Below are 12,350 nucleotides of genomic sequence, written 5' to 3'. Positions count from 1 at the left end.
GAACGACGTGTCGCCCACGAGCCTTGAGCGCACCACACGCACACAGAGAGAGAGGGGGACGAATGAAGTTGAATAATAAAACAACATGTTTGAGTTGCGCAACACGCGCTCGGCGCTCACCGCGTGTTCAGAAGCTTCGTGGGCGACGCGATTCCAGAGCTCATGGGCCGCGGTGTTCTCGATTCCCGGCGGGAAAATAGATATTTAATTAACAAGACGTCCACGCTTTTAAAGAGACGCTTAAGTGATTGACGCCGATTTTTATTGATTGCTTTATCAATTAGGTGTTTTTTATTTAGAGTGATGCACGCACACGACGCAGGTGAGCCTGAGGCACGTGGCGCCTGGTTGGTGTGCGGGCAGTACGTTGTCACAGTGAGCACACAGTCTCGTGGATTGGACAACAGGAAGTAGACTAAACATGTTGTTACAAGATGTTGACCACGACAATCAGAGGAATATCACGTGAAGTGAAAGCGTTGAAAAATATAAAGGGGCAGAAATTACTCCATCAAGAAAACTAAATTTTAATTAAAACCCAGTACACATGCAACGTTGAGACAATGTGGTTAACATAGGTGTACACACACAGTGTGGTTAACATACAGTGAGGGAAACAAGTATTTGATCCCCTGCTGATTTTGTACGTTCGCCCACTGACAAAGAAATGATCAGTCTATAATATTAAAGGTAGGTTTATTTGAACAGTGAGAGACAGAATAACAACAAAAATCCAGGGAAAAATGTTATAAATTGATTTGCATTTTAATGAGGGAAATAAGTATTTGACCCCCTCTCAATCAGAAAGATTTCTGGCTCCCAGGTGTCTTTTATACAGGTAACGAGCTGAGATTAGGAGCACACTCTTAAATGGAGTGCTCCTAATCTCAGCTTGTTAGCTATATAAAAGACACCTGTTCACAGAAGCAATCAATCAGATTCCAAACGCTCCACCATGGCCAAGAGCAAAGAGCTCTCCAAGGATTTAAAGCTTTCGTGACTGCAGGGATTCATCTTCTTGGTTCTTTCGGTAAAGTCACGTAGAAGGGAAGTAATAAAATAAAAAAAAACATAATAAAATAATTCTCACGACGTTTCGGCTACAACGCAAGCAGCCGTCTTCAGGTGAAGAATGAGACACTGCCAAGCGAGGAGCTTATATATAAGCTGGGTAGGAGGTGGAAGAGGAGCGCCTTAACAAAAGAATGTGCATATCAAGAGGAATTTAGCATATTCATGGGAAATGTGTAGGAGGTGGGCGGGGGGGGTTTCAAAGTCATATTATGCCCATGCATTATGCAGGATCAGCAGCACCAAGGGAGGGTGCAGGGAGTAGCATTAACAAAGGAAAGGAATGTTAATAGTATGTAGCTGCAGTTACTGAACAACCACGTAGAAAACTAAAGTATAAACTACATAAAAAACTGAAGTATAAACTGCATAGCATCATCAGTATATTTACTATACTCTACAATAAGCTGAGTTTACTAACAGCAAGTAATACATTACAATTCTACGTCGTAAAAATTATATAATATGCTTCCATCTAAACTTTATTCTCTTACATCACACGAGCATACACCGTACTATATACTGCCATAGATAAACCCAACATTAAATTATATACTGTATTGCTATAAACCACCCTATACCTTATACATTTTAATATAACACTATGTATTATTCTACCCACCCTAATGTGTATCACACTGCTATATGCTGCTATATGTTTACTATACAATTACGATACTATATGTTACTTTGTACATTGTATTAAGCATATAACTGTTATTAATGTAATGCGGGCGTAAATGGGCGGGGCGGATATGACGATCCGAGAGGGAGGAGTCAGGGTCACGTGGGGGAGAAGTTATAGCGGGGAGACAGGAAGCCATCTGGGTCAGTCGGGGGAGTGAAGGGTGGTGAACGCGTTGGGTGGTCGCCGTGCCTCAGCCTGGTGGCTGAGGGGCTCATGACGGCGCCAGCCAGCGGGGTGGAAGAGAGTTGGGGATAGAGCTGAGATTGGAGATGGCGAGATAGCCACAGAGGCCACGCAGGGCTGAGGTTGGGGAGTGGCGAGATCGCCACACACGGTAAGACTCGGCACCGCCGGCCAGCGGTGACCGAGCACGGAGGAACAGGGAGCAGCGGTGGAGCTGCTGTGAGAGCAGCCAGAGGGCTGCACCAAGAGCCTGCAGCGGAGCTGCAGGAGCGCGGAAGGCTACGGGAGCGAAGGCAGCTGTGGAGCTGCCAGGCAGAGAGTCTCAGGAGGAGTGCCGTGAGGGAAAGAGAACGCGAACCCAAATAAAGGACACGGAGACAGAACCAGGGTCGAGTCCTTTATTACACATGTAAGCTGGGCTTAGTTATGACAACAACAAAGTTGTTTGTTGTTAGAACTACAGGAATATATTTTTTCTTAAAATAATAAATTTATACTGAAACACTGCACACAAATTGTACAGACGGTCATTTTGGTGTCACCTCCTCTGATGGTGTCACCCTGTGCGGTTCGCACCCCCCTAGTGACACCACTGCACTACACTACTATGCACTACCCTTTACACTAACCCATACACAACTCCTGTTGCGGGTGTGATCTTACTGATCCTAAACGGGCTACGATTTGCTAATGCGTCGTAGTCATTGGGAGCGTAATGGGGCGGAAGCTTTACAAATGACAAACATTTGAGAGTGATGTCAAAGTCTTTATTAACACCGGAGGAATCCGAAGAGCTGTAAAGCTCTTGGTGTGTCACAGATGTCCAGTAGGGGGCATGGTGTCAGAACGTTACGACAAAAACAACACAAGACACAAACACGATAGGACTTCAACAGTATAGGAAATGTTGATGGTCACTCATCCAGCTGTGGATTGACCAGTGAGGCCTAGTGGAGGCTGTTCAGTCAGGCCTAGTAAAGCCTGTCCAGTTAGGCCTAGTAAAGCCTGTTTAAGCAGGCCCAGTGAAAAAGCCTCTGCAGTCAGGCCGTGCCACGTTCACGCCGTGGGGGGCCTTGCGTGCTGCCCCCCCCCCAGCGCCCCCACCCCCCCGGAGCCCCCCCTCCCCACCCCTACCCACCGCGCCCACCCCGGCCTAGAGGCTTGACTCCTCGATGGGGGCGACGACGAGTGACGGGGGTGTCGCGTTGGAGAGAAGGACGATGGGGTCGGAGCGGAGGGGCCTGGCGGTGGTGGTGGTGGGTGGAGAGGCGGTGATGATAGTGGTGGTGGTGGTTGGAGGGGCAGTGATGATAGTGGTGGTGGTGGGTGGAGAGGCGGTGATGATAGTGGTGGTGGTGGTTGGAGGGGCAGTGATGATAGTGGTGGTGGTGGGTGGAGAGGCGGTGATGATAGTGGTGGTGGTGGTTGGAGGGGCAGTGATGATAGTGGTGGTGGTGGGTGGAGAGGCGGTGATGATAGCGGTGGTGGTGGGTGCAGGGGCGGTGATGATAGCGGTGGGTGGAGGGGCTGTGACGATAGCGGTGGTGGGTGGAGGGGTGGTGACGGTGGTGGTGGTGGGTGGAGGGGCGGTGGTGGTGGTGGTGGGTGGAGTGGCGGTGACGGTGGCGGTGACGGTGGTGGTGGGTGGAGGGGCGGCTGTGGTGCCACCGCTGCCACCACCACCACCACCGCTGCCACCAGGCAGCCCCGGGTCGGTCCGCAGCTGCGCCAGACGCTCCTCCACGCAGTGCGCCGAGAGGCGAGCCTCCGCATCCTGGTCCCAGCACTCCTCCATGGTGACACACAGCTGGGACAGTCCCTGGGAGTCACGCACCAACATCGTCACCACCACCGCCACCACCACCAAGACACCACCACCACCACCAAGCCACCACCGCCACCACCGCCACCGCCGCCACCACCGCCGCCACCACCGCCGCCACCGCCACCACCGCCACCACCACCCCCACCGCCGCCACCACCGCCACCACCACCACCAGCAAGCCACCACGAGGTCAATCTGCTGCTGGATGAGTGACCATCAGCCGAGGTTAAAACGCAACTTCAAATACAGCGGCAGACATCGTCAGGGTCGGGATGGAACCCACGTCCTCCCGTAGACCAGGTGAGGTAGTCAACATCTGCGCCCTAGTAACATTGACCAGGAGGGATGACAGAGGAGGGAAGGAGGAGGGGAGGGAAAGAGTGAGCCAGTGAGTGAGTGAGTGAGCGAGTGAGTGAGTGGGTGAGAGGGTGAGTGAGTGATTGGGTGAGTGAGTTAGCCAGTGAGTGAGTGAGCGAGTGAGTGAGGGAGAGGGTGAGTTAGTGGGTGAGAGAGTGAGTGATTGAGTGGGTGAGTGAGTGAGCCAGTGAGTGAATGAGCCAGTGAGTGAGCGAGCGAGTGAGTGAGCGAGTAAGTGAGTGAGCGAGTGAGTGAGTGGGTGAGCGAGCGAGTGAGTGAGGGAGAGAGTGAGTTAGTGAGTCTATGAGAGTGAGTGAGCGAGTTAGTGAGTGACTGACTGACTGAGTGACTGAGCGAGTGAGCGAGTTAGTGAGTGAGTGACTGACTGACTGAGTGAGTGAGTGAGCGAGTGAGCGAGTTCGTGAGTGAGCGAGTAAGTGACTGAGTGAGTGGGTGGGTGAGTGAGGGAGTGACTGAGTAACTGACTGAGTGAGCGAGTGAGTTAGTGAGTGAGTGAGCGAGCGAGTGAGAAAGAGAGTGGGAGAGTGAGAGAGAGTTAGTGAGTGGGTGAGTGTGTGAGAGGGCGAGTTAGTGAGAGAGTTAGTGAGTGAGTGAGTGAGCGAGTGAGTGAGCGAGTTTGTGAGTGAGGGAGTGAGTGAGTGTGTTACTGACTGAGTGAGTGAGTGAGAGAAAAAGTGAGTGAGTGACTGAATGAGTAAGTGCGTGAGTGGGAGAGTGAGTGAGCCAGTGAGTGCGTCAGTGAGTGAGTCAGTGAGTGAGTGGGTGAGGGAGTGAGCGAGTTAATGAGTGAGTTACTGAGTAAGTGACTGAGTGAGTGGGTGGGTGGGTGAGTGAAGGAGTGACTGAGTGAGTAACTGATTGAGTGAGCGAGTGAGTGAGTGAGCGAGCGAGTGACTGAGTGAATGAGAGCGCTAGTGAGTGAGTGACTGAGTGAGTGGGTGAGCGAGCGAGCGAGTGAGCGAGTTGGTGAGTGAGCGAGCGAGTGAGTGAGAAAAAGAGAGTGGGAGAGTGAGTGAGAGAGTTAGAGAGAGAGAGTTAGTGGGTGAGTGTGTGAGAGGGCGAGTTAGTGAGAGAGTTAGTGACTAACTGAGTGAGTGAGCGAGAGAGAGAGTGACTGAGTGAGTGAGCGAGTTAGTGAGTGAGAGAGTTAGTGAGTGAGAGAGTTAGTGAGTGAGTGAGTGAGTGAGTCACTTAATGAGTGAGTCACTGAGTGAGTGAGCGAGCAAGAGAGAGTGAGCGAGTTAGTGAGTGAGCGACTGAGTGAGTGAGAAAGAGAGAGTGAGTGAGAGAGAGTGAGTGAGTGAGTGAGTGAGTTAGTGAGTGAGTGGGTGAGGGAGTGAGCGAGTGAGTTAGTGAGTGAGTGAGCGAGCGAGCGAGCGAGTGATTGAGTGAATGAGAGCACTATTGAGTGAGTGAGTGGCTGAGTGAGTAAGTGAGCGAGTGAGCGAGTGAGCGAGTTAGTGAGTGTGCGACTGAGTGAGTGAGAAAGAGAGAGTGAGTGAGTGACTGAGTGAGTGAGTCTGTGAGAGTGAGCGAGTTAGTGAGTGAGTGAGTGAGTGACTGACTGAGTGAGTGAGTGACTGATTGACTGAGTGACTGAGTGAGTGACTGAGTGAGTGACTGAGTGAGTGTGTAAGTGACTGAGTGAGTGAGTGAGTGGCTGAGTGAGTGACTGAGTGACTGAGTGAGTGACTGAGTGTGTGTGTGAGTGACTGAATGAGTGACTAAGTGAGTGACTGTGTGAGTGTGTGAGTGACTGAATGAGTGACTGAGTGAGTGACTGAATGAGTGACTGAGTGAGTGAGTGAGTGAGTGACTGACTGAGTGACTGAGTGTGTGAGTGACTGAATGAGTGACTGAGTGAGTGAGTGACTGAGTGAGTGACTGAGTGACTGAGTGAGACGTCGACCGGGTGCTTGAGCCAGGCCTCCCGGATCGCTGGGCGGCCATTGCCGTCCACCACGAAGTGCCGGAGCTCATCCAGCGTGGGGCGCTCACCCACCTCGTCCACCAAGGGAGCGCGGTGCTCACCCAGCATGCCTGGCACACACACACACACACAGACATACACACACACAGACACATACACACACACACAGACACACACACAGACACACACACACACAGACACACACACACACACACACAGACACACAGACACACACACACACAGACACACATGCTCACCCAGCATGCCTGGCACACACACACACACACAGACACACACAGACACACACACAGACACACACACACACAGACACACACACACAGACACACAGACACACACACAGAAACACACACACACAGAAACACACACACAGACAACAACAACCGCCGTTCGCCACAAAGTGGCGGTGATGTCACCACGACGCTTGTGCCAGGCCATGTGCACCTTGAGGCGACGTGAATTGTCGAACGCCCGCTGGCAGGAGGTCAAGGAGGCAGATCCAGGTGCCACGGGTCGACTGACTGAGATGATTGAGATGAGTGGCTGATGCACCACCTGTGCCCCCTACTGTGCCAACTCGTTGTGCTTTAGCCACCCGGCGCTCCGCTCGTTGTTGTGAGCGTCGCCCCTCCGCCCTCCGTTGTTGTTGGAGGGCGACTGCCTCCAACTGCCCAGTAGCGTCCTTCACGAGCCTCCTCCACAGAGGCCGATCTTGACACCGCTGGTACCAGGCATCAGCAAGTCCACTCAGCTCCACGTCCTCCTGTACCACATCACTCCATCTCTTCTCTAGCCCGTGCCGCACCCGTTTAGCCCCCTCGATCCGGCCGAACAAAGGCTGTTTAGGCATGCGGTGGCTGGGCATGCGGGCTACATGACCCAGCCAACGCAGCCTTGCCTGCCGGAGGAGCTCACCGATGGGACTTTGCCCAGATCTTTCAAGGATTTGTGAGCTCCTCACACATTCCAGCCTGGTTAAACCCAGGATGGATCGTAGGCAGGCCAGCCTAAATGTTTCTAACCGGTGAAGATGCTCCATTAGGGGGTCCACGTTTCGCAAGCGTAGAGAAGGGAGGGAATGACCGTGGCTGAGAAGACCTGAAGCTTCGTGCGGAGCGACAGACCAGGTAGCTTCCACACAGCGTTACGCAACCGATGAAAAGATATTGCTGCTCGATTGATTCGGAGTGAGACCTCTGCTGTTAAACCGGAACCGGTCATGAGCACACTGCCCAGGTATGGGAAACTCTCCATTCTCTCCACAACTGATTGGGAGTTATGGGGGTGGAGTGTCTGATGGTACAAAATACCCAGGCAAGTGCTTAGTTTTAGTGGCACGCTCCAGTTTCAGCAGCAGCGTCTCCACCTCCTCCTCCGAGTGAGCAGTAATTAGCAGATCATCGGCATACATAACGTGGTTGAGCAATAGAAAGCCATCCCTTGACCGCACCCGGGCATTGATCAGCCTCTCATTATATCTGTACCAAATGGAAATTCCTCCGGTACAGCTATTGAAGGCTTCACGAATGATGTGGTCAAAATAGATGTTAAATAATGTGGGAGCCAGAAGACATCCCTGTCACACCCCAAGGTGTACAGGGAATGGTTTTGACTCCCGGCCACGTAGTTTTACCCGGGCCCACTCACCATCATGAAGGTCCTTAATGAGGGTGAGCAGAGGGTCAGGGACTCCGAAAGCACGAAGAACAACCCAGAGCCCAGGCCTACTGATGGTATCATAGGCCTTGACCAGGTCAATAAAGCAGAGATGTAGGTCTTGTTGGAATTCCCTACACATCTGCTGTAGCAGACAGAAGGAAAATATGGTATCTGTGCAGGACCGCCTTTTCCTGAAACTGCATTGGGAGATGCCCCTGTAGTTGTTACAGTCTGTGCGGTCCCCCTTCTTAAAGAGGGGGACCACCAGGGCATCCTTCCAATCCTGCGGAACCCGTCCAGTGGTCCAGACTGTTGTTATGATGTCATATAGGGCAGTCTGTGCACAAACGCCACCCTCCCTCAGCATTTCGCTTGGGAGATCATCTCTGCCTGGTGCCTTTCCTGGTCTCAGACTCTGGATCGCATTCAGTACTTCCTCAACAGATGGCACCTCAGCCAGCCACTCACAGGGGGTGACTTCTTCTTCCAATATTTGAGGCACCGCAGCCTCAGCATGGTCATCCCCAATTTGTGCCACGATGTTTTCCATGTTGAGGGATTTCCCCTCCACCAGGACCTCACAGAAATGCTCAGCAAATCTGCAAACCTGTTTCTGGGGGTCGGAGATTGGATCACCGTTCTTTCCCCTAGTGATGGTAATAGGTGTGGCGCTGCAGGTTACTTTTTTGATGGAGTTAAATAGTGATTTGTGATCGCGGGCCACTGAGGCAGACTCCATCTCCTCAGCAACCCGCAACCACCACCCATCCTTGCAGCGCCTCACGGCTCTCCGAACTTCCGAGCGAAGGCTGCGGTAAGCCTCCTCATTCTCTGACGTGGGATGCTGTAGGCGATGAGAGTGGGCCTGTCACTTTTTCTCAACTATCCTGAGCACCTCCTCTGTCAGCCAGGGTTTCTGGGGAGGTCTGGACCGTGTACCCAAAGCAGCCATTGCAGCTGCATGAGTCACAGTCTTAAACCTCGCCCATTTACCCTCGACATCAGGTGGAGTGGGGGACGATGCCAACCCCAGCTGCAAGTGATGATGAAATTCTCGCTTGCAACTTTCATCAGCTAGCTGAGACCAGGCCACCTTAGGCTGGAATGGGGTCCTGGGTGTCCACCCACCACCGGAATGGAAGAATGGCAGGCGCATCTTACAGATGACTAGTCGATGGTCAGAGGGCATATCAGCTCCACGGTAGGTCCTGGTGTCAAGGACATGGGCCCGCATCCGCTGATCCATCACTATGTAGCCCAGCAGATGTTCTTGCTTGGATCCGGCATGCATCCATGATGCATTTTGAAAGTTGGACGGTCGAGAACTTTCATCAGCTAACTGAGACCACAGACACACGCACAGACTAGACACACACACAGACACACGCACAGACACACGCCCAGACACACGCACAGACCAGACACACACACAGACACACGCACAGACACACGCCCAGACCAGACACACGCACAGACACATGCACAGACACACGCACAGACACACGCACAGACCAGACACACGCACAGACACACGCACAGACCAGACGCACAGACACACGCACAGACACACGCAGACACACGCACAGACCAGACACACAGACACACGCACAGACCAGACACACGCACAGACACACGCACAGACACACGCACAGACACACGCACAGACACACGCACAGACCAGACACACGCACAGACACACGCACAGTGACACGCACAGACACACGCACAGACACACGCACAGACACACGCACAGACCAGACACACGCACAGACACACGCACAGTAACACGTACAGACACACGCACAGACACACGCACACACACACGCACAGACACACGCACAGACACACGCACAGACCAGACACACACACAGACACACGCACAGACCAGACACACACACAGACACACGCACAGACACACAGACACACACACAGACACACGCACAGACCAGACACACGCACAGACACACGCACACAGTAACACGTACAGACACACGCACAGACACACGCACACACGCACACGCACAGACACACGCACACACACACACGCACAGACACACGCACAGACACACACACACGCACAGACACACACACACACAGACACACAGACCAGACACACACACACACGCACACAGTAACACGTACAGACACACGCACAGACACACGCACACACGCACAGACACACGCACAGACACACGCACAGACACACAGACACAGACACACAGACCAGACACACACACAGAAAGACCCCCCCACCCACATCACGTGGGGCGGCACCGTGTGACAAGAGGTGACCAGGACCGGCCAGCACCACGCCCCTGGGGCCGACGCCGCCACCTCCGCTCACCGCCACTGGACGTGCAGCGCGTAGCGATCTCCCACAGCACCAGGCCCAGCGCGTAGACGTCGATGTGAAGGAAGGCGTCGGACTGCAAGCAGATGGCGCCCTCCAGCAGCTCGGGGGCCATGTAGCGGAGAGTGCCGACCTGCGGCGGGGTGCAACGGCGGCGGCGTCACGCTCGGCACGATGCTCTCCAGCTGATCGTTGGTTTTTAAATCCTTTATATTAAGTTCGCTTGCTTGCGTGCTTGCTTGCGCGCTTACGACCGTGCAAACCTTTCGGTCGTTTTTTAACCCACTTCGCGTGATCCAATCGAGCTGACATTTTGCACACAGACTCGTTGTGCGAGACAATTAATGTTCGTGAAAATTTTTTTCCAAAATTTTACACTGTTTAGGGAAAACAAATAAAAAATTTAATTACCAATTGTTTAATACTGCAGACAATCATCTGACCCATAGGTGGCAGCCATCTCAAGCCAGAGGACGAGAGGACTCTAGCCGCCACGCATATAAAGGATTTATAGTGAAAAACTTTGTTTTTACGGGTTATATTTACCCTTCTATCTGGCGATGAAACTGACACCATAGACCACAATACCTGCGGTCATAATGCAAAAAAAACCACAACTCTGATAATGTATGCACTGTCCTTGAAGTTGATTGGTCCACACCCGAGACAGCTTTCCTTAGAGCCTAGTCTCACATGGTGTTGGACCAGATGACGCCAAAAGGTGCACAACTCAAAGACAATGCACCATCAGAGTATGAGAGCTCGGGGTAAGCATTTACACCATTGGAACCTCATTTGCCAGTAAAAAATATAATTGTTTTTTTCACCCTTCTGTCTGGCAACAAAACTAACACCTTTTTTTAAGAGGAGTCATGTTTGCATAGACCGCAATACCTGCAGTCATAATGCAAACAAAAAACACAACTCTGATGATGATATGCACTGTCCTTGAAGTTTATTGGTCCACACCCGAGACAGCTTTCCAGAGAGCCTAGTCTTGTTGCACAGATAAAAGGGTAAAAAAAAAACAACTATCAAATTTTTTTTTCTGGCAAACGAGGTTCTATCGGCACCCTCCCGCCTCTTGGCGTCTCCGCCTCTTGGCCCCGGCGTCGGTGTTTACCCGCGGGATGTCGACGGGCGGGCAATCCGGCTGGAGTTTGAGCGCCAGGCCAAAGTCGGCGACGACGGCCGACAGGTCGCTCCTCAGCAGCACGTTCTTACTCTTCAAGTCGCTGCGGGAGAGTCGGGGGGGGGGGGGGCGGGGGGGGCACGGTGACGCGTTCAAGCGGTCGAAGGGTGAGAGGGGGCTGCGTGAGGCGCAAGCGGAGTCCAGAGGTCGCAAACGGGTTTTGATTCCTTACCCGTAACCGTAACCGGCCGCACCAAGGTCGCAAATGTGTACCCGTACCCACGGGTAGGCCGTGAGTCACTGGTGAGTAACCGTTTGTCACTCATTTCGGGTAGGGTACGGGTAGGGAACGGCTACCCGTACCCGGCCGGGTACGGGTAGCCGTTCCCTACCCGTACCCTACCCGGCCACACTAGGGTCGCAAATGGGTACCCATTCCCTACCCGTACCCTACCCGAAATGAGTGACAAACAGTTACTCACCAGTGACTCACGGCCTACCCGTACCCGGCCGCACCAGGGTCGCAAACGGCTACCCGTACCCGGCTGGGTACGGGTAGCCGGGTATCGGGTAGGGTACGGGTATGGGGTAGGGTACGGGTATCGGGTAGGGTACGGGTATCGGGTAGGGTACGGGTATCGGGTAGGGTACGGGTATCGGGTAGGGTGCGGGTATCGGGTACCCGGTTGCGACCTCTGGCGGAGTCCGAACCCGAGGTCGGCAGGGGCCCCCCACCCACTCCGCCACCCGCACCGCCGCCACCCCCGGTGATCCGTGGGCGGCCTGCTAGCGACGTACCGGTGGGCGATGGCCGGCTTGCCTCCGTGCACGTGACGGTGGAGGTGGGCGAGGCCGCGTGCCAACGTCTCGCCCACGTGGCAGAGCTCGTGCCACGACAGCGTGGAGCGCTTGAGGTGGTCGCACAGCGAGCCCTGCGGCGGTGAGAGGGGAGCAGCGGCAGTGGTGGTGGTGGTGGTAGTGGTAATGGTGGTAGTGGTGGTGGTGATAGTAGTGGTGGTAGTCGTGGTAGTGGTGGTGGTAGTCGTGGTGATGATGGTGGTAGTGGTGGTGGTGATAGTAGTGGTGGTAGTCGTGGTAGTGGTGATGGTAGTCGTG

The 12,350-nt window shown here is 53.5% G+C and overlaps 1 protein-coding gene across 1 annotated transcript; it reads right to left on the bottom strand.

Moving 5' to 3' along the window:
* Window positions 1-3,095: 3,095 nt before the first annotated feature.
* On the bottom strand, window positions 3,096-12,166 carry LOC133362454 (activin receptor type-2B-like; the record flags this gene model as incomplete). Its single annotated transcript, XM_061581402.1, has 6 exons — window positions 3,096-3,183; window positions 3,565-3,761; window positions 6,055-6,185; window positions 10,097-10,252; window positions 11,240-11,337; window positions 12,033-12,166. Coding segments are annotated over 6 exons (804 nt in total), but the record flags the coding sequence as incomplete, so codon positions are not given.
* Window positions 12,167-12,350: the final 184 nt, after the last annotated feature.

This window comes from Lethenteron reissneri, unplaced genomic scaffold, assembly GCF_015708825.2.
Source record: "Lethenteron reissneri isolate LAM-NWPU_2019-01 unplaced genomic scaffold, ASM1570882v1 scaffold_1488, whole genome shotgun sequence".
In the NCBI taxonomy this organism is placed as follows: Eukaryota; Metazoa; Chordata; class Hyperoartia; order Petromyzontiformes; family Petromyzontidae; genus Lethenteron; species Lethenteron reissneri.
Note: the sequence above shows the minus strand (reverse complement) of the source record. Positions and strands in the feature narration are given on the sequence as shown.